Source organism: Falco cherrug, chromosome 16, assembly GCF_023634085.1.
Source record: "Falco cherrug isolate bFalChe1 chromosome 16, bFalChe1.pri, whole genome shotgun sequence".
NCBI lineage: Eukaryota > Metazoa > Chordata > Aves > Falconiformes > Falconidae > Falco > Falco cherrug.
In genome coordinates, this window is record NC_073712.1 from 6,073,012 (window position 1) to 6,099,361 (window position 26,350).

A 26,350-nucleotide genomic window follows, 5' to 3' on the forward strand; every position below is an offset into this window, starting at 1 on the left:
AGATGTGTGGGCACAGGCGCAGGCAGATGTGCGGGCAGATGTGCAGGCAGGGCCCACACAGCACCCCGTGCGTTTCATCTCCTTTATTTTCACGCCACCGTGTTACAGGCAGGAGGGTCCCGACGCAGGGGGGTGCCAGCTCCAGCAGCCCCAGCCGCTGGTGGGGCCAGGCTGCTCCCCCCTCCCCCTTCAACTCCCGCTAGATACAATATTTAAAACTTTTAATATAAAGGTTAAGTTCATTATTCTCGATCCTGAGAAACATTTCATCCGTTTACGGAGCTCTTGCTGTAAACAAAGCACCACAGGCACCAAGCCCGCACCCCAGCGCAGGCATCCCCGGCTCTGGCGCTGGACGGCAGATGAGGAGATGTCCCCACAACCATGGGGACAAGAAGGGTGGCCGGCTGTCCCCTTCCCATGGCATCAAGGGGGTCACCGGCACCACGCATGGCCCCGCCACACCGCTCTCCTTTGGGAGCGAATTCCCCGGGATGAGAATTGCCCGGCTCCAGGCAGGCAGCTCCTGGCTGGAGAAGCACCTGGAGCTCTGTGGGTCCACACGCCCCCAGCCCACTCACCTCCCTTCTCCTCTCTGTCCCGGTGCCCAGCCGCACGCTACTCGTTATTAAAAAAAATTAAAATACAAATATCCCAAAGGAAGAAATACCCTCCCCAAAGTGCCCCACCGGTCCTCCCTGCCCCTCCCTCCCCGTGTTGCTCCCTTGACACAAGGTAAACTTAAAAAAGAAGACGCCTGTGGCAGCGCCCATCGGTACCCGGTCCCTATGGGCACATCCCAGAGGGGGCAGAGCCACAGCAGCGGTGCCGTGGGTTCCCAGCCCTGGCGGGGGGACCTCAGAGGGTGCCATGGCCGCGGGATCCCAGGGCGAACCAGCCCATATTCTCCTGCGCCAGGTCGAGGTCCCGCAGGCGGATGCCGACCTCTCCGAGGAGGATGTTCTCCCAGAAGCCTTCCTCGCTCAGCACGCTCAGACGCAGCTCCCGCTGCTGTAGGTCCCCCCTGGGGATCCCGTCGTAGACCAGCTGCGGGGGCAGAACGGGGCAGACCCTCAGCTACAGCCTGCCCCTCCCCACCCCCCCAACCCCCCCCCCCCGCAAGACCCCCTGACCCCCATCCCCATCCCACGTACCATCTCATTGTAAGTGGGGTTGCAGGTTTTCCGGGCCACTTTGGTTTTCCTCTTGGTTGTTTTTTGGGGGTCAGGCAGCAGGTAGGTCTTGACGTAGGGGTCAGGGTCATTGCCATCCTGCAACGGTGGCTGTGGGGCAGAGCAGGGGGTGCCCTGTGAGTGCAGCGGTGGGGCAGACCCCCATCCCTGCTGCCACCAGGCACCGTGCACCTACCAGCCCCCTGATGTGCATCACCATGATGAAGAGCTTGTTGTTCTTGTAGGAGATGGAGAGCTTCACCTCCCCACCGACCTTCCCTAGGGGCCGGGCCCATGTGGCGTCTGGAAGAGAGGAGAGGAGGGGGCACAGGTGGGACAGGAGCCCCCCGCCATCACCCCTCACGGTGCCGAATGGCTGCCAGCGCTGCCACCAGCCCTGCTACCTGCTGGCTTTGGGGTCGGGTTTGTGCCAGCCGCCTTCTCGTCCCGTGGCAGGGGGTGGAAGAAGGTGTAGATGAGGTCACACTGCGGGGCGAGGAGGTGACGTTAGTGGTGATGGAGGTGACCACGTCCTCCACCTTTCGGGACCGGTGCACAGTGCACGTGGCAATGGCTTACGCACACGGTGCATGCGCCGATGCTTCACGTGGTGCATTGGCCACCAAGCACCTTCCCACCTCACCGGCAACCCTGGCATTGTCCCCATCTCTCAAGAGGCAGCAGCCCCCATCCCACCCTGCTGGGACGCCCCCCCCAGCTCCACACCTCTGCCACCTCGGGCGCAGCATGGATAAGGTGCCAGATGTAGCCGTTCAACTCCTCCTTGCGCCGTTCAGCCACCGCTTCGCCCCGTGACCGTCCGATGACAAACCTGCTGGGGAAGCTGTGGGGACGGATGCTCAGCAAAGCCCAGGGGGCGGTGGGGAGCCCCAGGGGTCTGTGAGGGTCTGCAGGGGTACCTGGGCAGCAGTGAGGAGGGGAAGAGGAGGCGCAGCTTGTTGTGCAGCTCCTGGAACTCCTCGAAGGTGCGCTGCACGAAGGTCACCTCTCCTGGGCTCTCCCGCTGCACCTTCACCACGTAGGTCTGCAGAGAGATGGGCTGTGGCATGGGGATGGGGACCCTGGGGTGCCCCGAGCACAGACGGGGCTGGGAACTTGAGAAATGCTTGAGCTGTCACTTTGCCTGTCCCCAACTGTCCCCACTCACGTAGCCCTTGCTGGGGTTGAAGACCCTCTCGTGGCGGCAGAGGAAGATGTCGCGGATCCGGCCGGACGTCTTGATGGTGTGCGTGCGGGGAGCGAAGGAGAGGGTCGGCCGCGTGTCGGAACCTGTGAACTTCATCTGCGCCAGGTTGTGGATGAAGAAGTTGAGCTTGGTGGCCACACTGCCCAGGCTGGACTCGATCAACCTGCAATGAGGCCACCACGTGCTCAGCACAGAGAAGCTCGTCAGTGTGCTGAGCTGGAGCTGGTGCCTCCATCCGGGGGCTCCCTCCATCCTCTCCTGCCCCACCAGACACCCGTGTCCTCTACCTGGTGAAGTAGGTGGTGGCATCAGCATCAGAGTCCTGTGGCCTCAGGGCATCGTAGACATACTTGAGGTCCTCCAGGTCAGAGAGCTCAGGGATGCCACAGGACAGCATCTGGGAGGCAAGGCAGGGGGTGAGGGCAGGTGGTGGCAGGAGGACCCCTCTGCCATGCCTGGGGGGGTGGGCGTGTGGCCCCCCGGCTCTCACCAGCCCTAGCAGGTTGAGGAAGAGGTGGGTGTGCTTGCGGATCAGGTTGTAGGCCTGGCAGCACAGGTCAACGAAGTCGTGGAAGCGGCTGGAGGGCTTGTCCCCCCCGTTGATGACGTACGCCATGTCCGAAGTGAAGACGAACGGTGCCCGGTCCCTGCATCGGGGAGGGAGGGACAGAAAGTGAGCGCAGCCAGGGGTCACCCACCCCTGGGATGAGAAGAGGGGCTTCACCCACAAAATCACCCCACAGGGATGAGCCCGAGCAAGGGGGAAGGAGATGCCGAGGGTATTTCTCACCTCTTGATGTTGCCAAACATCTGTGCGTGGCCCAGGAACCTGCCAAAGTCAATGTGGAACATGTGGCCGGTGGTCTTGAGCATGATGTTGTCATTGTGCCGGTCGCAGATCCCCAGCACGTAGGTGGCCACACAGCAGCCGGCGCACGAGTAGATGAAGTTTTCCACGGCCTGGGAGGAGGGAGGGAGGGAGGGAAGGAGCAACTGGGTGTGGAGAAAGGCTGGACACACTGCGAAGCGAAGGGTCTCATCCTTCGGGGGTGCATGAGGAGCGGGGACCCTGCCAGGCTCCTCCTCACCTTCTCATACTCATCCTCCTCGGGGTTGTGTTTCTGCAGCCAGTCTGCCAGCGGCCGGTCTTTGAAGGAGCCCGTCACACCATGTTCCACCTGGATTTTGCGTAGGGTCTCGGCGTTGGGGATCATCTCCACCATGCCTGGCAGCCGAGACAGCAGGGTGAGACCCATCCATCCCACCTGGGGGGCACCGAGACCCCAGCCCCCCCTTGCCACCAACCCAGCCGCTCCCCAGCCATCACCGTTGAGTGACAGCCTGCAAAGCCACGTTCCTACAGACGGGCTGGTGGGACCAGACCCGAAGGTGGATCACAGCTACCCACAGCAGCTCTTCTCTAGCAGAGCCTCAGGACCTCCCATGCCGTCACCAGCCTGAGAGCATCGTGACCTGGGCCTCGATGCCACCGGGGGACGGCCCGATACTGGGTTACCTCGTCCGCGGCCGGTGGAGAAGCAGCGGAAGATGACCATGCGCATGTCCAGCCCCTCCTGCACCCAGATCTTGTTCATGATCCGGATCATCTGCAGCGTCAGCATGTCCTGCCGCAGGTCGTCACCACACTGCGAGAAGGAAGAGCCATCAGAGCCGGGGGGCAGCGGGGGCAAAGCTGAGCCAGCCCCACAGGGGTCGGGGCAGCCGTGCTGGGGTTTAGACACTGCTGGGAGGACGAGCTCACCTTGAAGATGACTCGGATGTTTTCCCCAAGAGGATCAACATTCTGGAAGGAGAGCTTCAAGGGGACGGCGTTGGAGTTGAAATAGGAGCAGTCCTGCCATGGGGAGGAAGGGGCAGCCCATCAGGGTGAGCTGGCTGCGGGCAGAGGAGACCCCCCGACACCCCCAGCTCCGGCACTCACCCGGGGCACGATCCCCTTCACCAGCAGGCTGGGGCTTAGTGGCAGCCGGCATGACCCGTTTGCTTTGAAGAACTGCTTCACATCCTCCAGCCCCTCACGGAGGATGCCCTGTGGGGTGGGGAGGGGATGGGATGGGGGGCTCAGACACAGCCTGGCACCCCCTTGCACCCCCTCCCACCACTCCAGCACCCACCTGGCGTGCGGATGGGGCAGCATCCCGCACTTGCTGGGCCAGCCTGGCCAGCGTGTTGACGAGCAGGCACTGCCGGTCAAACTCCTCCCGCAGCCCCTTCCCGCAGCAGCAGAGCAAAGCTGCCAGCAGGTACTGGTAGCGGATGCTGAACTGGGAGTCCTTGAGGCCATCCTTCAGCAGCCTGCTTGGAGCAGGGACACACGGGGTCAGGCGAGCCCCAGGGTCCCCCCTGCCGCTCCCAGCCCCCCCTCAAACCCACCAGAAGAAGTAGTGGGTGATCTTCAGGTCGCAGATCGCTCGCTTCAAGAGGAAGCGCACCAGTGGGCTGTCCAGGTAGCACTCATACTTCAGGGCCTGGAGAGGGGACAGGTTTGGGGCACAGTAGGATGGGGATGCACCCCCTGCCACGTCCCGGTCCTGGTACGCACCCCATGCCACATCCCAGTCCCACCACACACCTGAACCAGCTGGGGCAGGTAGTCCAGCAGCTCGGTGTCGGAGATGGAGTCGATCCACTGCACGGCTGTCCTCCTCACCTCCTGGTCCGGGAACCTGCAGCCGGGACAGGCATCAGGGGGCCAGCATCCTCAGCATCCCCCCTGCCATTGCCACTGCTGCCTTCTCCCTGCCTGCGCGGGGAGGGCAGCAGTGCCAGAGCACACATTCCTGCGGCACCCGCAGCCCTGCGGCACCCGCTGCCCGCTGGCACCCGCAGCCCACCAGTGGCTTACGTGGCATGCAGGAGCCCCAGGGCATCCTGGTGACTCATGCAGGTCCACTGGCTGAGCAGGGCGTAGATGTCCGGCAGGCAGGCCCACTCCCAGCTGGGCGCACTGGCCAGCAGCATGGGCAGGGAGCCGGGTGCTGCATGGCAGTAGTAGCGCTTCTCCCACAGCTGCTTGCGGTCGGCATCCATCAGCCTACGGCACCAGGGGGACAGGGAGCACGGCTCAGGGGCAAGGGAGGGGATGGCATGGATGGGATGGGGCTGGCAGGCTGGGGACCGCGCATCCCTCCGCCCCTACCGCGCACGGTGCGTAGGACACTGATAAACCCCTCGAGTCCCCCCTGCTGCCCCACCACAGACCTGCCCATCGAAAAGAATGGATGGAGAGCAGGATCCTGCCTGCATCCCTGCCAGCAGACAGGTCTGCGTGGTGCTGCAGGATGCTGGGGGCTCCCTGCCATCCCCACACTGTACCCTGTCCCCCAGGGGACAGCCAGGACCCCAGCACCCATGCACAGGGGTGACTGAGCTGCTGCAGGGATGGCCCCCTGTCTGGGGACCCCCAAGCCAGCCAGGCTGGCTGTGCACCCCGGGCATTTTTTGCAAGGAGCGTCAGCACCGCCCTGCGCAGCAGATCCCGGCACAGCTGCCGACACTTGATCCTCCCGTTTATAGCCAGCGCTGGAGGACCACGGGTGCCAGGCTGGATGAGGGGCTGGGCAGTTTTCCCCGCTGAGGGGGACATGGCTGGAGAGACCCTCCCCAGAGAGGGGTCGCTGGGGAGGGCAGAGCGCAGGACTGGCGACAGGCAGCTGCAGCAGGCAGCTCTGTCAAATGCCAGGCTCCAGCCTCGTGCCCAGCCTCCAAGGCAGGGTTAGACCCTCAGATACCCGCTGTGCATGCCGGGGGCAGTGCTGGGGGTCTACCAGCAGACCCCCCCTGGCAGAGTGATGCCATTCCTGCCCCAGGTCGCTTACCAGTAGAGCGATTTCTTTTGCATCGCCTCCCGCAGCTTGCGCTGGTCCTCCTCCCCCAGGCTGCCGAACTCGTACCTGGGGCTGAACTCGGCTGCCGGTGGGCTGGTGAACTTCACCTCGAAGGTGGAGGTGGGGAAGTCGATCTGGGGCAGAGGCAGAGGGTGAGCAGGGGGGCTCGGTGCGAGTGTGTCCCCCTGGACCCCCCCACGGCCAGAACGTACCTGCAGGATGACACTGTCGGGCTGGTTGAAGTTAGGGGCACTTGACCTGGCTCTGGAGTTGTCCTGGGTCGCCGGCCACAAGCCCAGGAGCTTTCGCCCGCAGGTCAGGACCCTGGAGGAGAAGGAGGGGTGACAGCCTGACACCGGGTGCCACTCTGCTGGGGCAGGAGGGTGGCACCACTGCAGTGATGCTGTCCCCACGCTGAGCTGAGGTTGTGGGGACCCTCCTGCCCTACCCCGGGGGTGCCAGCACAGCCCCTCGCCATGCCTGTCGCCATGGGATGCCCCACGTACTGCCTGAAGTTGAAGAGAGGGGTGGTCACCCAGCCCAGGGCCTCAGGAACCCGCCGCTGCTTGTTGGCGTCGGAGGAGCTCCCTGGGGGTGGGATGGGCACGGCAAAGAGCGTGACACTGAGCAGCGTCTCCCGTGGCAGACGGTTCACCTGGACAGGGAAGCAGATCCTGCAAGAGAGCAGCCGGTGGCTCAGCCGTGTGGGGGACGGGCGCTGGCAGCACCCCGTGGCACCAGCCAGCCCTCTGCCTTGGGATACCAAGCGTGCCCCAGGAGAGCCCAGCCCAACAGACGCCTTTGCTGCTGGCACTGGGGGTGCCATGCGCCCCCCCGGCATGGGCTGGAGGTCCCATGGCACGGGCAGACACCCCGGAGGGGACAGCAGAGTTTGGGGAGAACCAGCTCGCATACCTCGGTCGTCTCCCGGCACCGGGGAGCCCCGCTGCTCTCTGTCCCAGGAAGGTGACCGCGGGGCAGGAGGGCCACCATGGAGGGCCCCCACCACACGCTGACCTCGTCCCACGGCCAGGGGAGGCTGCGTGGGACCCTGGGACTGAGGCTCCTCTCCGATACTCCCAGGGAGCCCAGGGTGGCAGCTACATCCCGCCCGTGGGTGGGCACGGGAAGGGGATTGCCCCACGGAGGGGACCGGCACCACTCTGCTCCCCGCTGTCCCGCTGGCTGCTCGGTGCCTGTCCTTGGGGGGCACCGGCACCTTCTAAAATTATCCTGTCCCTCCCCACCTCCCTGGGCTGCTGTGAATGCCAGGCGTGGTGAGGGCTCAGCACAGCCTCCCTGCCTGCTCCCAGGGCTATTTCTGGAGCAGATCCCCTTTCCCGGGTGTAAACACGCAGCTCCAGGGAGGGCAGAGCTGGCGCCGGTGCCGGTGCTATTCCCAGGGATGACACAAGAGCTTCCGACACCCCAAAACTGGGGAGAGGCGCCGAGAGGAGCTGCTGGAGCAGGGAAGGAGGAGGAGGAGGAGGAGGAAGGCACTGTGGCTGGGTACGGCACTGGGACCCCCCCCCTACCCCACGGCCAGGGTGCTGCCTTACTGCTGGTCCCATATGATGAGGTGGAAGAGGTATTTGTAGACGTGGGCCTTCCTGGTGAGCTGGGGGCTGCACAGCTCCTTGCCGCCATGGCTGAGGGAGCAGGAGAGGTAGAAATCTTCGTAGCTGCAAGGGGAACAGAGGGAGCTGCGAGTTGGGGGCAGGGGGCCGCTTTGCCTGGGGCAGGGGAGCCGGCACCCAGGGGTTCACCCCACCGTGGGGCAAATCCTGCACCAGCGGGGTGGGGAGGATGGAGGTGCTGACCCTCCCTCCGCGTTTTCCCCAGGCTGGGCTTGGGAAGGGGGCCCGGGAACCCCCATCCCCATATGCCACCGTGCATACCATCACACAGGGGGCTGCTGGGGGGGGCCCTGCCATGTGGCAGGTGCCGAGCGAGAATCCGGGGAGGGCTGCAGGGCGCTGGAGGTCAGGGGATGCCGGCATTTCCCAGGCTACCCGCTTTGTTCGGAGCCAGTCACCAAGGGGAATACATTAAGGACAGGACAAAGGCGAGGGGTCCCCGGCGGGGCGGCTGCTGCTGGCGCCACTGCCTCACACGCCCTCCCCGCGGTGGGCTCCTGCTGCCCGCCCGGACCCCCGCCATCCCCCCGCGTGGGGCTGAAAGCGGGTACGGGCACCAAGGCACCTAACAAAGGAGCACGCTGCTGATGTGGGGCGAGGGCAGCCCAGCCCTGCTGCACCGGGGCCATCTGTCACATCCCCCGGGTGGCGGCGAGCCCGTGAGTGATGCTGCAGCCCTGGGGATCCGTGGGGTTGGGATGGGAGCGCGTGGCAGAGCCCGTCCCACCCAGAAGCTCCAGCATCAGCTGGCTGCGAGCATCCCTCACCACCCCATGAGCGCCAGCAGCCCCATATCCCTGCCCTTGAGGTGGGTTTGCTTTTATTCCCTCCACACCTGCTGAATATTTGGGACAATGGGACACTCCTCAGCTGCCCAGGGAGGGACACCCCTGCTAACGGGGTGTTTAAGGCAAGTGTGAGCCCCAGGACAGGCACGCAGAGCCAGGTCCAGGCGGCTGCCCTTACCTGGCAGCCCAGGTGATGGGGATGCGGTGGGTGGCATAGACGGTGAAGGAGAGCGGGCAGGAGAGCAGGCGAGCCTCCTGCGCCACGCCGTGCTCCCGGCTCCCGTGCACGGCTGTCTGGAAGTCGGCGTTGAAGGTGCTGCAGTAGAGCTCAACCAGGTTGAGGATGGCAGCTGTCAGGCCCTCCACGATCCTCTCTGAAGGGGAGGTGGGAGAGAGGTGAGACGGGGCGGCTGCTGGCCCCGCTGCCCCCGCCATGGCATCCCTCTGGGCTGGGGTCGTGATGCTGGAGGGACCCTGGGGCCAGACCGTGGGCAGGTCCCCCCTGGGACAAAGAGGGTCAGAGGGAGAGTTTCAGGCTTCCCATTTTGCTGAGCTCGTGGGGAGGAACAACAGCCTCCAGAAACCCTCTTTTCTTAAGCAGAATAGTTTCAAACACATTTTTGGCCTTAATAATTAAGGGGGAAGGGTTTGAAGATTAAAAGCACCAAGAACTGGAGCCCAGAAGGGGAGGAGGAGAACAGAAATACCTCGATTTTCCCTCTTGGCCAGAACATTTGGATCCTGTTGAGGAAAAAAAAAAAAACAACAAAAAAACAGTAAAAAAAAGAAACCACCAGAGCAACATCAGAATCAGCCCCGCGGTGTCGGCGGGCAGCAGCTCGCCAAGCCAGCCGCTTTACGTAACCGGCCCGGGATGCTTGGCTGCCGGAGCAGGCAGCACGGCCAGGCAGCTGCCTGCTTCCCGCTATTGAGGAATTTTCCACGTGGTACGGTGGGAGGAAGGAGGGAAAGAAGTCAGATAGGAAAACCCGCTTCCCCTCTGCATCTCCCGGTCGAGCCGCCCAGCCCCAGCACCCCGCAGGGACCAGCCCCCCAGCGCCCATCGCTCACCTTCTGGATTTTGGGCTGCATGCGGGAAGGACAGGGCGGCATCTGGTTGAGGGCTGCCGTGATCTCCTGGGACTCGACAGCAGCCAGGGCGTTGCAGATGGCCATGACTGACTGGATCACCCGTTCTGCCTTCAGTGGGAAGTCTCCCTGGAAGGAAGAGGGGGGCTGATGCAGGACCCCCAGCCAACCGAGGAGGCAGGGGCTGCTCCCTGCAGCCCGCACGCCATGCACTGGGAGGTGCACCAGCCTGTGCCTCAGTTTCCCCTATTTTCATGGCCTTCTCCCTCCTCTGATGCACCCTTAGAGCCCCATAACGAAAGGGGGAAAGACCCTGCAGCAAATCATAGAATCATTTAGGTTGGAAAAGACCTTTGATATCATCAAGTCCAATTGTTAACCCAGGACTGCCAAGCTCACCACTAAACCACATCCCTAAGCACGACATCTACAAGTTTTTTGAACACTCATAGGGATGGTGATTCCACCACGCCCCTGGGCAGCCTGTTCCAATGCTTGACAACCCTTTCAGTGAAGAAATTTTTCCTAAAATGAGGCAAATGCCCCCTTCCATCCCTGGTGCTCACCTCGGCTGCTAGGAAAGCATCCACCTCGTTGTGGAAGGTGTCGAAGAGAAGACTCAGGGCCTGCCTAAGGGACAGACAGCAGAGCTCAGCCCTGGCCAGGAGGGCACCTGGCGCGGGGAGCAGTCCTGCCACGTCCCCCCTACCTGCTGATGGTCTGCTTGATGGGTCTTTCCTGCAGATGGATGTAGTGGTTGAGCGTAGAGGGGCTCTGGTCATCGTTTGCCTGGAGATGGAGAGATGTTGTGCCACAGCTTGGCCACACGCGGGTGATCCCACCACAGGGAGATGGCACGGACACCCCCGTGCTGTCCCCACACCCAGGCACCCACCGTCCGGGCCAGGTCGCTGCGCACCCCCTTCCTCTTCATCAGCTGCAGGCGGATATCGATGTCGAATTTCCTGCAGTGCTGGATGTACTCGTGGCTGCCCAGCGCGTGCTTGCTGCAGGGACAGAGACCACACGCTGAGCCCGCAGCCCCTCTCGATCACATATGACACCCCAAAATTCAACCCAGGATGCCCCATGCCAACGCCCTGCGGCCAGGCGGTGTCGGCTGGGGCTCTGCCATGGCTGCCTCGCCTGCAAATGGACCTTTGTGGCACCCGGGTGCTTGCACTGAAGAATAGGTTATTGTTTTCCCTCCCTCCCCTGTGCCCTCCAAAAAGCCGTGCCCGGCCCAGCCAGCGCCGACGGAGCCAGGAGCGGGTGTGGAGGAGCCCATTGTGCCAGGACCTGCCCAGCGGTGCGTGGGAAGCAGAGCTGGACCAGAGGAGCCAGAGGATGCTCCAGCTGGCAGCAGGACCGGGGCAAGCCCTGGAGCAGGGAGGGACTGCCTGGTCCCAGCACCCCCACCGGCACGGGACCCCCCCCAGAACGGGACCCGCTCAGCTTGCCATCCGCTTTCTTTGCCGGCTACGGGGGAGAATGAGCCAATTCAGCCCTTGCCAGCGCGGCAGAGCCACGGGCACAGTGCCCAGGGGGTGCGGGAGGCTGCAGGCAGGATGGAGCTGCAATGGCAGGATCCTGGGGGGGGGGGGGATGGGAGAGGCACCCCCGAGGGCTCACAGGGCTGCAGGGGACAAGGACATCGCCAGTGCCAGGTCCTGGCCAGGGAGGAGGCACATGGGGAAAGCATCACGGGAAGCCTTGCCCACAGCCAGTTGCACAGGCAGCAACGTGCCCTCGGGGCCAGCATCCTGCACCCCTGCCTGGTCCTGCCTCCCTCTGCGCCTTGCAAAAGCAAAGGGGCAGCAAGTGACAGCAGCTCAGGCTGGTTTGCCGAGCTCAAGGACCCAACCAGCTCTGCAGGGAGGGTTTTGGCACTTCCGGCATCTCCTCTGCCACAGGAAGATGTGGAAAGAAAAGATCAGCAACAAAAGGGCTTTATGTCCCAGGGCTTTCTCAAAGGTCCTTTGAGGGCCCTGGGAGATACAGCACCACCGGCCCACACCAGCTCCGGGAAATGCTTGTCAGGGACTGTCCCGCTCTGTGCCCAGGACACCATTCCCTACCAAAAAAGCTGGAGGTTCATCCCTTTGGGAAATGCCCTCCAAGCTGGCTGGATCCATCCTACAGCTGGGTGCTCCCTGGCAGCCCCCAGCCACCCACAGCAGAGGTTTGCCGCATGGAAATGCTGCGGTACCCACAGCTAGTTAACCAGCTCGCACCCCTGCTGTGTGCAAACACACATGTGCACACGTGTACACATGCACACACATGCACATACATGCACTGGGCTGCTTGGCAGCACAAGGGCTCAGCACCAATGGGAATAACCTCTTTGGGCAGCCACGCTGGGCAGCCAGGAGCGGAGGCTGGGCTCCACTCGCCCTCTGCTCGGGTGCTGCACAGGCTCTCCCAGGCTGAGCAATTCCCAGCTGCCCCTTTAGGGCCTAAACCAGCAGCTCCCGGAGGCTATGGCAAATTTCCCACCGATTTCCCATGGCAGGGCCAGGCCCAGGGCAGCTTTCCAGCAGCGGGAGCTGGCTTGCTGCGCCACGCCACTGGGAAGGACGGCGTGTGCCTGTGCGTGCATGGCTGCTGCATCTCCCTCTGCAGAGGGCTCTCCCCAGCCATCAGACCCCCAAACCCGTACGGAAATACAGCCTTCCTCCAGGGAAGGCGGCAAGGCAGGGAGAGCAGGAGGGATCTGTGCAGGTCTCAGTCCCCATCACCCATCCATGGCTCTGCAGCGAGGGAACCCACCGCAGCCCTGATGCTCCTGTGCCCCCAACATCCGCAGTCCCTCAACACATCCCTTTTCCACCTTCTCCTGGGATTTAAACAGCAGGCTGGGAGAAGCCGAGCTCTGCTGCTCTGCTCAGTGACATGGCTGTTATTAAGACTCCTCCAAAGAGCTTTTTTTGGCATCTCCCTGGTTTTCAGGCCTTTCTCCAGGCACACAGAGGTCAGCATGACGGATACTCTGCCACCAGGGAAGATGCTCCCAACATGCTGCTTTTGGCAAGAACATCGCCGCGGCTTGAGAGGCAGGAAACGGAGCGGGGAGGCTCCCGCTGTGCACATGGAGATCAGCCCTGGCCATCCATCACACCCGGCTGAGGCCATGCACGGGGCGAGCACAGCCAAAAGCGTGAACCCTGGCATGCCTGGGGTGTGTTGCGTGTCCCCCCCTTGACACTCACTTCTGCAGGAACTCCTCCAAGCCACAGATCTTGAGCACAAAGTCCTCGACGTCGACAGCATGCAGCTCATCGTGCGTGTAGCACAGTGCCTGGTAAATGAGCAAGTCCACAGTGGAGGAGCCTGCGGGAAGAAGGAACAGCACCATGAGCTCTGGGGATGGTGGGACCCCCCCTGAGCCTTCACCTCGGGGTTGCTGGGGTCCCCCCAACAACTGCTGCAAGGGGGGACGGGCAAGCGGCTGCACAGTGTGGGACACTTACAGTCGCAGGTGAAGGTGAGGGGCTCCCGCAGGCTGTCACACACCACCGTCACCTTCAGGCTGATGCCATGACCCAGCTGCTCGGGGCTGAGGTTGACGGCGCTCCACACCAAGCCAGTGAGGGAATAGTCCGTGGTGCTGTAGCCGGAACGCAGCCTGCAGAGGTAGGGACAGGTCAGAGATGCTGCTCTGCTTTGGGTTTTGGCCCACCCACCCCGCAAAAAATGCCTTGTTTTGGGGCATTTTGCAGTGGGATGCTCCTGCCCCGGCCAGGTACTCACACGTCCAGCATATGGCAGAAAGCAGCCACCTCCTCATCCCGCTCCTCGGAGACTTCGAAAAGCTCGTAGCCATTGGCAAAGGAGTGCGGCCGGGGGGCAACCTACAGGGTACAGCATGAGCCCATCAGCTGGCTGCGGTGTTCTGGGGGGCTCCAGCCCATCGCCCACCCAGGACAGGTTTGCCAGATCCCCCCTATAGAGCACCGGGCACCGAGAGCCTTTGCTCGCCCTGGTGTTGCTGTGGCCGGGGGAAAAGCAGCTCTGCAGCAGCACGGGGGGGCACGTGGTCCAGCACAGGAGGGGTTTGGGCCAGGTGGGCACCAGCCGCAGGATGCATCATCTACATCTGCACCAGCACCTTCCCCATAGCCGGGAGAAGGGAGACCCGAGATCTTGCTGCCCCCAGAGCCCCCTGCCCACAGAACTGGCCACTTCCAGCCTGTTCCCAAAAGCCCCATTGGGTGGATTCTCCAGTGGGTGGATTCTCCAGTGAGACAGGGAATGGGCAGAGACGGACCCAAGGATGCTGTGGGACAGGCAGGGACTGTCCCCAGGCCACCCAGGGGCCACAGCAGAGCCCTGCCCATGCCCGGCCCTGCATGCTGCTCTCCCACCGTGGTGCCGGGGCAGGCGGCACGGCCGTGCCAGGCTCCCCCGACACGTGGGGGTCCCTTGCCTCCATCGCTCTTTTGCAGCGAACAATGGCTCCACTGTCAGAGCAATTAACCCAGGCAACAGCTAAAGGGAGGCAGAGAAAGGCAGAGAACACAGCAGCCGCTAAAGACAATTTTAATGCTCTTTTATAATTAGTTTCTGGCACTAAGGAAGCTGAGAGTGACTTACGTAGCCCCTGCCAGCGGTCCCCAGCTGCATCCCTTGCTCCCCGGGGAGGGGGCATCCCGTGAGGAAGGCAGCTTCTCCCTTATTTATCTCCTCCTCTTGCGGGAGGCGGGATGAGCTGCGCCACAGCCAGGGCTCTGCCCCTGTGACGGGCACCCTGGTGGGGACAAGGGACCTGGCAGCCCCGGGGGAGAGATGGCAGCAGCACCAGCAGCCCCCAGCGCCTCGGTGCGTGGAGGGGAGATAGCCCACTCACTGCCCAACGGAGGGAAGAAGGGAGCTGGGATGGGAAAGGACGTTGCAAGCTGAACAGAAAAGCGATTGCCTAGCTCTCGGGAAGAATCTCCTGGCTCTTTCCAGAGGATCTTGTGACATTTTGCAAGCCAGCGGAACACGCGCCTGCTGCAAGTCACCTGCAGCGCAGGCTCCGGAGACAGCGGCGCTTGCATCCCTTGCACAGCAGCTCCTGGATGCCCGTGTGTTGCGGTGCTGGGCACTGCTCGCACCCTCCAGTGGGCACCGGGCTCTGCCTGCGGGGTCTGGCCAGTATCTGGGGTCCAGCAGAGTCTGGGCGTGAGGGTGAGGCGGGGAGGCAGTGCTCGGATGGCAGCACACGGAGCATCCCACCTGCTCGGTGGCAGCCGGGTGATGACCGGGTGGGACCTGCCCTTCTGCTTGGCTTCCTGGCCCTGCTTCACCCACCCCAGAGGGTTTTGGCCACGGTTGCACAATCCCGCACCCCTCGGGGAGCTGTGCAATCTGGAAAGGTCTTATTAACCCCCAGGGACAGCGTCTCAGCGTGCAGATGTCTCTGACCGTGATGCAAGCAAGTCTCTGAGGAGCCCCAGTGATGGGACAAATACCCGGAGCGAAGGAAACGCAGCAAAGCTGCAGATGCCCATGGCCCCATTTGCAACGTGGATGCTGGGTTTCCAGCTTTCCCCAGCACCGTGGCTCCATCCCAGCCCCACTTCCAAGGCTCTTACCGGATCGACGGAGATCCTGCGGTTCTTGTTCGGTGCCAGATTCTTCCGGTTGCCAAAGCGGGAGACGTATGTCCGCGGGGGGACCTGGGGGGGCATGGTCTTGCTCCGTGCCACCGGTTTGCCACTTGATTCCTTTTCGAAGATGCTCCTGCCCTCCTTCCAGCCACGGGAAGCTTCCCGCAGCACCTCTGACTCGTAGGTGGACTTCAGGTTGAGGCAGGTGATGGCGTCGTTGATGCCGCTGTAGTCGGCAATGCCGTAGGGGTCCTCCTCGGAGATGCGGCGGCCAAGCAGCTTGCCGTGAGCCCGCTCGTGGGCCGCCGAGAACATGTTGATGTCCCTGGGCTGGGGTCCTTTGGAGGATGGGGGGGACCCCTTCCCCGAGTGCTGGCTCCCCTCAGGGGAGCTCCAGAGAGGGTGCCGGGGGGGCAGCGGGGGTGGTGAGAGCTTCTTTGGGGAGCCACCCCCGCCGTCATGGGGTGAGGTGCCGTTGAGGGGCTCCCCAAGGAAGTCTCCCCCCGACCCCTCGAAGATGTACAGGTAGTCACCAGCCAGGGGTCCCTTCAGCCAGGGCTGGGGGTCCAGCCGGAGGGGGTTGGGGCCAGGGGGGCCACCGGGTGCAAGGGGACCCTCGGGTGCCACTGGGATGTTGTAGCTGAGCGTGGGGTCGGAGCCGGAGAGGCCACGTGCCGCTTTGATGCTGGCACAGCCGTTCCTCTCGGCGGGGTCATCCCAGGAGATGAGGGGCTGGTCCCCCCGCTGCTTGGCCCGGCTCTCCTCCTTGTCCTGCCGCAGGCGGGAGAGCGCGTCGTACTCCATCTGCAACGCCTCCGCCAGCGCCAGCTCCTTCCGACTGATGCCCACTGACTCCAGGGACTTCCAGTGCTCCCCATTGCCGCGCGTGGCGGACATCTCTCCGGGGACCAGGACCTCTTCCTCCTGGGCTCAGGGGTCAGGAGAAAGGCATGCTGCACCGCCGGCCACCTGGGCGAAGGGGAAAGGCAAGGGTTAATGGCTACGATTAAGGAAGGCTGGCTAATGAGGGTCAGGCTGGCAGCACTGGTGGTACAGCCCTTCCTCTCTGCGATGGAAAAAAGGAAACGTTTAGGGGCTAAATAAAGATTTTGCTGCTCACCCAGGAGCCTGTGGCCACCAGTCAGGCAGCGCAGGCAGGGCTGCTGGCCCCGCAGCAGCTGCTGGGGCTATTGCTGGAGCCCGATGTTATTTCCCCAAGGATAAAATAAGCTGCAGAGAGGGGAGGGCGGTGGGGTCACTGCCTGCAGCTGGGGCTGACTCAACCTGTAACCGGGCTGTGGGGTTTGCAGTGGTGCTGATGCCCTGGTGGCATGCCCAAGACACGGCTCTGAGCCCCCTCGCTGGCCTCGGGACCATCACAACTTTGAGAAAAAGACACTCCCCTCTAGCAAAACTAGGGCTTTTTGAAGCAGAAAGGAAAAGATGAGAGAGAAGGGTAAGGAAGGGACAAGGCTGGGTGCTGCGCGGCAGCACGCTGCTCTTTCCCCATCTGAGGACCACAGCATCCCATTCCCAAACCTGTGCATGGCCTGGGGGACCACCCGCTGCTCACCAGATCCCACCACTACTCCCAGCACCAAGCAGCGGGGCAGAGCGATGGGCACCACAGCATCAGGCTCAGCTCGAAGAAGCCACCAGCAGCCACTGCCCCCCAGAACGGACCCACGGGTCCCCCTGAGCCCCTCCACGGCGCCCGGCGCTGCGCAGCCTCCAAACCCAGCTCCTCTCCAGCATCCAGCTGCGCTCCCTGGCCCCCGACCAAAACCCGCAGAGGGCGGTGACCGCAGGGGGGGCTCCGCTCTGCCCAGCCAGCACCGCGCTCCCCAGGGAAGGATGTTTCACCTCCTCTTCCCTTCCTAGCAAAATAAATAACAAAGTCGATGTTAAACAGAAGAGTGGAGCGAGCCCGAAACCCCTGGAGATGGCCAGTACTTGAAACCTCTAGAGCTGAGAGGCGGCTGAGTGTTTTTGGGCTCCGGCCAGGGATGGCTCACGAGCCTCAGCACACGGGACCCACACTGGCACCCAGGGCTCTGCTCTGCCCCACACCACTCGCTCCGCACCATGCAGGGCTCTGGCTGATGCTCTGGTTTAGCGCAAAAGGGTGCAGCCATCCCAGTGATTGCAAGCGCTTTTTGTTGGAAAGCACAGCTGGGGGCTGCGAGCGTCGCTGAACCCAAGGACCTTCCTTCAGTGCCCGTGGCAGCGGGAGCCTGTGCTTGCAGAGCCCACCTGGCACGACATGTGCCCTCCACATCCCACCCCAGGGCATGGGGCAACCACCTCCAGCCCAGGCTAGTGACCACCCTCCTCCAGCACACAGCACCTGGTGCAGCATCCTCCTCCTCACCAGGCTGGTCCCCACCATCCTCACCCAGCCCCGCTGCTGATTATCTCCCAGGGCAGCCCCCCCAAACACATCACCCCCTCCCCACCCACAAACAGGCCCTCTTGACCCCGGGGCCGTGCAGGACCAGATGGCTGCTAATTAGCCTGGCCCAGGCTTTGCCTGCTGCAAACATCTCCTGCAAGTGAGGCAAGTTTGAACCCCCCACCAGCATGGGTCCCTCTTGGCCCCCCAACACCAGGCTGGCCCGGCACCTCACTCAACCAGCTTTTTTTGGTGGTTTCTAACTGGAAAAACGGCTTCAAGGGGGACAACAGGCTGGAAATGTTCCCTTCCTTGGCATTTTGGTCCCTGCCGGTAGCTGTGGGCTTTTCCTGGAAAAATAGAAATCCCAAAAGCTGGCAGTCCTGGGCTTCTGGGAAGCTGAACAAAGAAAATCTGCTTTTAACCCAAAAGCAATAAAATCAAACCGATTTTTGTGGCTGACAAAGCCACAAACCCATTCTCATTTCCAAGAGAAGCATCTGCATCTTGCTGACGTTTTGAGCAGAGAAACGCTCCCGTCTGGTCGTGCCGAGGCTCCCGTGTGTGCTGGCGGGATGCAGCTGGACCCGCATCGGGGCAGCCACAGCAAACCTGGTCTGGTCGGAGCATGGGACACAGGGATGGGGAGGGAGGCTCAGCCCACACCAGGCACAGCAACCCTATGGCGCCAGCACCATCTGGAGAAAAGCCACATCGGAGGGAGCTGTGTGCAACCCGGGGGACGTCACCTCGGCTGGGGACACCTCGAGCATCCCTGAGCAGGCGGCTCAGCCCCCACCCTCCCGAGCCGGTGCAGCAGCTGGACCGAGGTGGTGCAAACCCATGTGGAAAAGCCCCAGACTCTCCCGGTTGCCATCCAAGTCCTCAGCCGAGGCAGGCCCGATGCTCAGTCAGCACCTCCCACTGCAGGCTCCTGCTGCTGGGGGTTTGGTGAGCAGCCACTGGCATCGCCACCGAATGCCTCTTTCCCCGCAGCAGCCTGTTACAAAAATTACTCAGGACTGCAAGCCGTGAGTTAGGTCTCAAGCCCGGGAGCTCCCGAGGCGGGAGCTGAATTCCAGAGAAACAGAGAGAAGCAGGTTTTTTTTCCTCTTTAAAATACTACTACTAATAACGTAGGGATAATTTTCTGACTTTAAATTTCCTGGCATTTGTCACGGTCACGTCAGCCTCAGGAGACCCATCCAGCTTGGGATGCCACCTTTCAGAGAAAAGCTTTGCCATGCTGAGTTACCCGCTCGACAGGAGGCACACAGGAGGGAAAACCACTTGTCCACTGGAAACCCTTTGCCCTAAGCCTCAAATTATGGTTCAACAAAATTTTCTTTACAATTTGTACCAGCATGGGCCCGTAAGGGAGACTGCAGGCTTGCAGGAGCCACGCACAGCACCACAGCCTCCCGTGCTCTGCATGGCCACACCAGCAGAGCCGAGGGACGTTTCTCTATCCAGGTGCACAAAACCAACCTCCTTTCCAGAACAGCCCTTGAGAACATCAGTGCTGAGACCAAAGGGCTGCAAAACCAGCTCCAAATCCTCTCTCGGGAACCTCTTGCATTTTTAAATGCTATTCCAGAGCATCTGCTGGTGGCAGCCCCTTGTCCAGCTCCCAGAGTTGGCACCTGCTGCAGCTGTGGCTGGAGAAACCAAAGCCCTTGTCCCTGCAGGCTCCAAGCTCACCTGCCCTTCCAGGATATATTTGCTTCACCCTGGTCGCTGCCTGCACCCTGCCCACCCCCGGGCTCCGCACGCCCTGGGGCACCCTCCCAGGTTGGGAAGGAAAGGGAAGCTTGGGGTGAGGCTTTCACACCCCGATGCTGGCACATCCCACAGAGTTTATTTTTCAAATACCAGAGCAGTGGGATCCACCCAGGAGCAGCCCAGCCCGACAGCAGCCGGCAAGTCCTCCCCGCCAAGGGCTCAGGGGCTCGGTCAGCCCCCTCACTCCTCAAAACCCCTCCACACCAGCCGGTCCTGCTTTGTGGTGGCCCTTGGTGACAGCCTTTCTGCAGGGCTTTGGGGCAGAGGGCGCACGGGCACCCTGTAGGGCTCTGCCTGTCCCCACATCCAGCATCGGTGGGGCAGGGAGGGATGACCCCCTTGTGCAAAGAGCTGAGCATCTGGTTGGGGCAGGACCTGGGGGGCTCAGCACCACCTGCAGCCACCCCTGCTCCCGGCAGCTGGGCGGCACCTGCTCGGCGTGGGGAGGGATGAGGAAAGCCGAGCAGAAAATAGTCCTACGGGATCCCACGGCGGAGCAAACCCCACAGCCAGCCCTGCCTCCCCACGGCTGGCGATGGGAGCCTGGGGCAAGCTTGCTGTATACCCCTGGCTCTCCCCATCCCTCCCTCTCTCCCTTCCCCCGCTCAGGCAGCTGCGTTGGGAGCAGATAGAAAAGTCCGGAGCATCTGGGAAGACATCAAACATCTGAGGGCGAGGAAGCAAAGCGAGCCCCGGAGGGGCACCTCCCCGGGGTGTGGGAGCCGGGGATGGATGTTATGCCTATCAGAGGAGACAATTCACACCCATTTATAATCCGGTGGAGGGAGGAGCGGCCGTGAGAAGGATAAAGCACCAGCCTTCACCTCTGGGGCTGCGGGTCCATCCATCCATCCTGCCGCTCCCGCTGAACAGGGTGAGCTGCTGCGTTCCCAGCCGCCGGAGCAGCCCCTGCCCGGCCAGGAGGATGGCACGGGGGCTTCCCTGCCTGGGGGACATGGAGCCTGCTGCTGGCTGCATCCCCAGCTACATCCCATCGCTCCTGCTGCATGTCACAGCACGTGGCAGGGTGACAAAGCTCCCTGGATGCACTGGACTCTGCAACCATCCTCTGGCAGCGGGGATGCTCCTAGATCTGTGAGGCAGAGCCAGCTCCTCATCCCACGCAGCTCATGGCATGGCAGGGACAGGTTCCCAGGGCACCCCACCAGCTCCAGCACCCCCAGAGCAGGCAGGACCCAGCTCCCCCTGCTCCAGAAGACACTCTCTGGTTTCAATTCTCCTCTTCTCCAAAACGGGGCCTTTTGGGACCTCCCGGGCAACATCATGGCCGAGGAAAACTCTGGGTGGGTCTCCAGGTGGTGTTTCGGCACAGGTAAAACACAGGATTTTCATCCCAGTTTGGAATTGGAGGTCCCAAAAAGGAACCTGGTCTCAAAGATCATTGAAAAATGAAACCAAAATTCAGAGCATTTCATTCCTGGAGCCACACTCAGCCCTGCCAAAACACCACCTGCCACCCCAAAACCCAGCAAAACCAACACTCCAGAAGAGCTCACACTAAACCCCACACGATTCCCCCCAAAACTGATCGCAGCAGACATTGTATTGCCCAGTTTGCAGACAAAAAGCCAAAAAAAGCTGAGGTGCTGCACTCCCAGGAGCTTCTGGAGGGGGTCTGGAGCTGTCACCAGCATTTCTCGGCGGGGCGGTAGGGAGGGTCTGGTGCTCATCCCTGTACCCCAGGATCCAGCCCTGCAGCTGCAGCCCCTGTGCCAAGCTCCGGCCCCATGTCACTGCCCAGAAGCCACCCTCACCGTGGACTAGGCACAAAGGTCATGGCTCCTTCCACAGTCCCTAAAGCCTCCCATGGCCAGGGCAGAGCCACAGCACTCGCCACTGCAGCGCAGGGACCTGCAGGATCCGGCCAGTTTACGTACAGCAAAATAAAACCAGGCAGCTGCCGTCCCGCACACACCAAACTGAGCAAATGCCTTGGAAACAGCCAGCGCCGCTCGATTCCAACCTGTTGTCTTACAGCAGGAGGAGTTTCTTCCTCTTCAAGACGATATGACTCCTATTAATAGCAGAGCAAAGTCCAGTCCGGTCCAAGCTCTCCAGAGGAGGCAGGATGTGAAGCTGGCTGATGCCAAAGGTTCCTCCAACATTTTCCTACGTATTTCCACCCTTGGGAGGAAATCCTGCCCTGGGATGACGGGTCGGGTTTGGGACGGGAAAGCCCCCAGCTCAGGGCAGCTGAAGGAGGGAGCTCTGCAGAGGCACCCCCCAGAGCCCCACACAGCAGGAGTCGGGTCCGTGATGGGGACAATGGAGGGGACAAGGGGGTGTCCCAGCCAGGCGTGGGGCAGAAGGCAGCCTGGGGGTTGGGGGGGGATGTCAGAGCTCCCCATTGCAGCGAGGTATGACAGCCACGTGCTTGGCTCCACAGGAGATGCTGAACCTCACCCAGCACCTGCGAAGCAAGGGGGGCATGGGGAAAAGCGAGGGTGGGACCCTTCTGCAAAGCCACCCACTGCCGCACCCTCCCGGTGTCCCCACATGCCCCACAGTGGCTCCGAGGATGGGACCAAGACACCCTGGTGCTTCCTCCTGCTCCCTGGCCCCAGGGCACACCCACGGTCAGACTTTCCAAATTACTCAACCCTTGCTGCTCCAGCACCCAGCACCCGTGCCCAGGGCCAGGTTTTCTCAGTGCTCAGCCTCCCTGGGGGATACGCGTGGTCAGGCTCTCCCCGGCAAGCCAGCTCTGGCGCCCGGTTCCTATGCAAATGTTGGCTTCCTCCGCAGCCAGCACCCATCGTGGCGTGGCTGGGTGTACGTGCACCCAGCTGTACAGCAGCCTGCCGGCAGCGCTCCTGCATGCACGGCGTGCACGGGGGCTCAGCTAGGCAATAGGGGCTAGAGCCCTATACATGCCCAGGGCAGCAGTAATGTAAAGCATGGCACCTCCCCGGCCTCGGCGCTCCTCGCTGCAGCAGCATGCTGCCCGCATGGGCTGGGCTGCCCTCTGCCCTGCAGCCCGGCAGTCTGGGTGAGCCCCAGGGGACTGATCCTGCTGCTGTGATAGCAGCTGTATCCATGTCACACACTCCGCGGGGCTCTTCCCTGCTGCCACAGAGCTCTCCCTGACCCAGATGCTCCCGCAGCCGAACTGGCAGGGTGCACGGAGGATGGGCGGCAGCTGGGGCGCACCCCACTGCCCACAGCACCCTGTTGGGGTGCAGGGAGCCTGACCGGCCCCATGCTGCATGCCAGAGCCAGCCCAGTCTGCAGTGGGAACCGACTCCTCAGGCTTCTCAGCCCTGCTCTGCCTGCAGGATTTACACCCCACGGGAGAGAGCACAGCCCAAGGACACACCACAGACACAGGCCAGACACATGCAGCTCCTCCAGAGCACCCGCCATGCAGGGAAACCCCTCACTTGGGATGGGGCTGCGGATGCTGCTGCTGCTGCTGCTACAACCCCAGTGGTCCCTCCCCATAGCTCAGGACCACTCAGGACCACGGCAGCCCCAGCACTGCTGTGCACACACCCGCAGTGTGCTTCCAGGCAATGCTTGCACACACCCCCTGAGCGCCTACTTACACTGCAGCGTGCAAGGAGGGCTGGTGCCTGCCTGCATGGCTTCTGGGCTGGAGAGGCAGCTGCTTCGGCTCCCGGCCGCCGTGTGGATCCTCTCCCCAAGCTCGCTTCACGTGGTGCTCTCACGGCGAGGTGGGGCAAGCACCTCGCCGGGGCGGTTAGCCCAGGAGAGCTGGGTGCCCCATTAGCCAGGCAGGTTTCCCTTGCCCCACAGCTCCCTGCTACCCCATCCCTCCCGCTTAAAAAATGTATTTTTCTTGATCGCACTGGTGCTAGTTCACCCCGGCCCAGATCCTGTGAACAATTACATTTGTGCATGGCCTTACACACGTGAATAGCTACGGTTAAAGCAATATATCTCTTTTGCTTAGGGGTAATAGCTCACATATCTCTGGAGTTTACTGTTAAATACACTCCTGAGCATTTTGGCAAGTTGGGGACCCAGAGCCCTGTACCGCAGGAGCAGAGGGAGCATCGCAGCTCGCCCAGCATCCTCAGAAGTGCCTTCTGCCCCCACTCACCCTACCCAGAGCCCACCCCACGGCTTTGGTGGGACCAGCTTGATCCTTCCCGGCTGCCCAGGAGCGCTGGCTTGTCCCTGCCCCCATCCCTGTCCCGGAGGGGGGACCCTGACATGACGGGAGAGGACAGAACCCCCAGTCCTGCCTCTCTACTTTGCTGACGGGCAACTTTGCGATGTGCCGGGGACTGTCTCATTGTTCTGCTATAAAACCCACGAACTTTCCGCACCCCCCTCCCCAAGCCCGACGGTGCAGTTCCAGAGCGCAGACCCCGCAGCCTGCCTTGGGGGTGCAGCCCCCCAGGAACCCCCCACCGCCCCGGGGCTGCTGGCGTTTTCCATCCTGGAAAAACACAAGGCTGGGCTGGAGCTTTCGGGCAGCGCAGGGGGAACGACTCGCAGCAGCGCCGTGCGCGACCCCATGGAGCTCCCCCATCCCCTCCCAGAGGGTGAAATTATTTATATATACACATATATAGATATACATATAGGTATTGATTTTTTTTTTTTAAGGGGGGGGGAAGCCGGAACGAGCCGCTCATTGGAGGAGCCGGCCTGCCGCCCCCCCCCCCGCCGCTCCCCTCCCCCCCTCCCCGGGGCAGCCCTACCTGCTCCGAGCGGGCTGCGGCGGCGGCCGGGGCGGGCTGGGGCCGGGCGGCGGCGGGGCCGCGCCGCGGCGGCGGCGGGAGGAGGAGGAGGAGGAGGAGGAGGAGGAGGAGGAGGGGGAGGGGGAGGAGGGGAGAAGTGGGAGTAGGAGGAGGGAGCGCGGCGGCGGCGGACAATGGAGGGGCGCAGCGCGGCGCGGGGCCATCTCCCGGCGGCCCGCCGCATTGCACGGCGCCGGGGGCCGGGGGCGAGGCGGGGCTGGCCCCGGTGCCTCCCGGCTTATCCCGACGTAGCCGCGGGATGCTCCCAGCTCGCCCCCCCCTCCGCAATGTCCCGCGTCATGGCTGGGCGATGAGCCGCTATTGTAGCTTTGCCCTGGGCGCAGCGCTGGCCCCCTCCACCCCCCCCCAAAAACGCTGCAGCTTCATCCCTGGGGTCCCGCCAGCGCCCACCTCCCCCTGCTTCCCACTGGGCTGGTACCCCAGGGGTGTGGGTGCCTCTCTGTACCCCTCCAGGGAGCTTCAGGAGGGGGTTGAAGCACACCACAGCACCCCACTGGAGCCAGGGTGCTGATGCTGGTCCTCGGAGCCCCCCACGTTGGTGGGGACACGCTCCCACCCGCAGCAGCCAGCTCCCGGGCTTGGGGGGAAGAGCAGGGGCAGCAGCGGCTGCACAAGCACATTGCGGGCAACAGATGTGCTGGAGCCACGGCAGCAGCGGCTGTAATTTGTTTTTGCAGGCAGCTGGCCCTGCCAGGCTCTGGCAGACGGGGGTAATATCCACTCCGAAACCCCAACGCCATGCTGGAGAGCCACAAGCCGCTCTGGGAGGGCTGCAGGTCACAGCCTGTGATTTGGGTTTAGCGGTAACAGAGTATTATCCCAGGCTCCGGGCGTTCCTGAACATCCTCAGGAGATGGGAGGATGGATGGAGGTTGTTGCGGGATTCACCCTGCTGTGCAGGGGTAAGGTGGGATGTGGGGGTCTCCTGGCACAGCTGGGCACCCCCAGGCCCCATCTCCCACCAGGTCCTGGTGGAAAAATGGCCCCAGGTAGCATCATATCTGCCTGGCCCTAATGGAAACTGTCACCCCTGGGGCGGGGACAAGCCACAAGCGGGGATGTGGGTCAGCTGGAGAAATCCCACTAACCAAACATGCCCCAGGATGTCTTGGGACGGGTAACCCCCCATCCTCTTTGCACTTTCCCTAACCCCCTTTGAACCGCCCCCCCCCCAGGTTTCTCCAGCGCTGCCCTCCCAGCTGCATCCCGCTTTGCTGTGGGGGGGGAGAGGTGGTGGACCCCCGGGCCTGCGGTGGGGACCCCCCTCTGCCCCACAGCCTGCGCTGCACCTGTGGCAAGATTCAGGTGCCGGATCATCCTGCGCTGGTGCAGCTGCACCCTGAGCTGGGCCGTGTCTGCGGCACGTGTCCGTGGGGCCATGGGCTACAGTGAGGAGCAGGGGGGCAGGCCGCTGCAGCGTGATCTTCAGGCAGAGCAGAACAGAGTGCGAGAGCCCGGATAGCTCAGTCGGTAGAGCATCAGACTTTTAATCTGAGGGTCCAGGGTTCAAGTCCCTGTTCGGGCGGAAGCTCTTCCTTTTTGTCATTCCAATGCTCAGTTGCGGATATATTTTTTATTTTTCTGTCAGCGTCACCCCGGGAGAGCAGCCGGGCCCCCGCGGCAGAAAAATCCGCTCCTGCTGCGGGTGTAAAAGGCTTTTAAGGGGGAAAAAAATAGCCTAACAGGCCGGAAAAAACCCTCAAAACGTCAACGCCCGAACAGGGACTTGAACCCTGGACCCTCAGATTAAAAGTCTGATGCTCTACCGACTGAGCTATCCGGGCTCTGCCTGCAGTGTTCCCGGCCGCCACTATCACCGTACGGGTGCATGGCGGAGGGGTGGGGGGCCTTGCGCTGGGCCGGTGTGTGTGTGTGCGCGCACCGGGCCGGGGGACGTGTGTGCCCACCGGGCCGGGGGGGGTTGCACCGGGCCGGGTGTGCGTGTGTGCGGTCGCACCGGGCCGGGGGCACACGTGCTCCGTCCTACAGCTGGGTCCTCCACCGCGGGGGGCGGGCGCGCTGCCGCGCGGGGCTCCTAGGGTCCTCTCTAGGGGCAGCTTCCGGGGCGCTCTATGGCGCGGCCCCGCCGG

General features: G+C 62.8%; 1 protein-coding gene and 2 non-coding genes across 5 annotated transcripts; 1 reads left to right on the plus strand and 2 right to left on the minus strand.

Annotated features, from left to right (window-relative positions):
- Positions 1-68: 68 nt before the first annotated feature.
- Positions 69-24,317, minus strand: PIK3C2B (phosphatidylinositol-4-phosphate 3-kinase catalytic subunit type 2 beta). Of its 3 annotated transcripts, none has more exons than XM_055728238.1 (33): positions 24,201-24,317; positions 15,321-16,304; positions 13,495-13,595; positions 13,215-13,369; positions 12,954-13,074; positions 10,637-10,748; positions 10,451-10,530; positions 10,308-10,371; positions 9,724-9,870; positions 9,360-9,393; positions 8,831-9,026; positions 7,787-7,909; positions 6,734-6,901; positions 6,440-6,551; positions 6,219-6,361; positions 5,246-5,434; positions 4,973-5,066; positions 4,774-4,868; positions 4,515-4,695; positions 4,322-4,429; positions 4,142-4,234; positions 3,896-4,025; positions 3,468-3,604; positions 3,170-3,339; positions 2,870-3,026; positions 2,667-2,776; positions 2,341-2,542; positions 2,093-2,217; positions 1,899-2,016; positions 1,577-1,658; positions 1,369-1,475; positions 1,155-1,283; positions 69-1,047 (listed from the first exon to the last, which is right to left on the minus strand). In XM_055728238.1, exons 2-33 carry the CDS (start codon positions 16,230-16,232, stop codon positions 859-861), a joined length of 4,884 nt encoding a protein of 1,627 aa, XP_055584213.1. In that variant the 5' UTR covers positions 16,233-16,304; positions 24,201-24,317; the 3' UTR covers positions 69-858. The 3 variants fall into 3 exon arrangements, with proteins under 3 accessions (XP_055584213.1, XP_055584212.1, XP_055584214.1); XM_055728237.1 differs by lacking the exon at positions 24,201-24,317 and adding an exon at positions 23,076-23,815; XM_055728239.1 differs by lacking the exon at positions 24,201-24,317 and adding an exon at positions 21,494-21,514.
- A 1,395-nt stretch (positions 24,318-25,712) lies between these two features.
- On the plus strand, positions 25,713-25,785 carry TRNAK-UUU (transfer RNA lysine (anticodon UUU)). The gene has a single exon. It is a non-coding gene; the product is annotated as a tRNA-Lys (tRNA).
- A 186-nt stretch (positions 25,786-25,971) lies between these two features.
- TRNAK-UUU (transfer RNA lysine (anticodon UUU)) lies at positions 25,972-26,044 on the minus strand. The gene has a single exon. It is a non-coding gene; the product is annotated as a tRNA-Lys (tRNA).
- Positions 26,045-26,350: the final 306 nt, after the last annotated feature.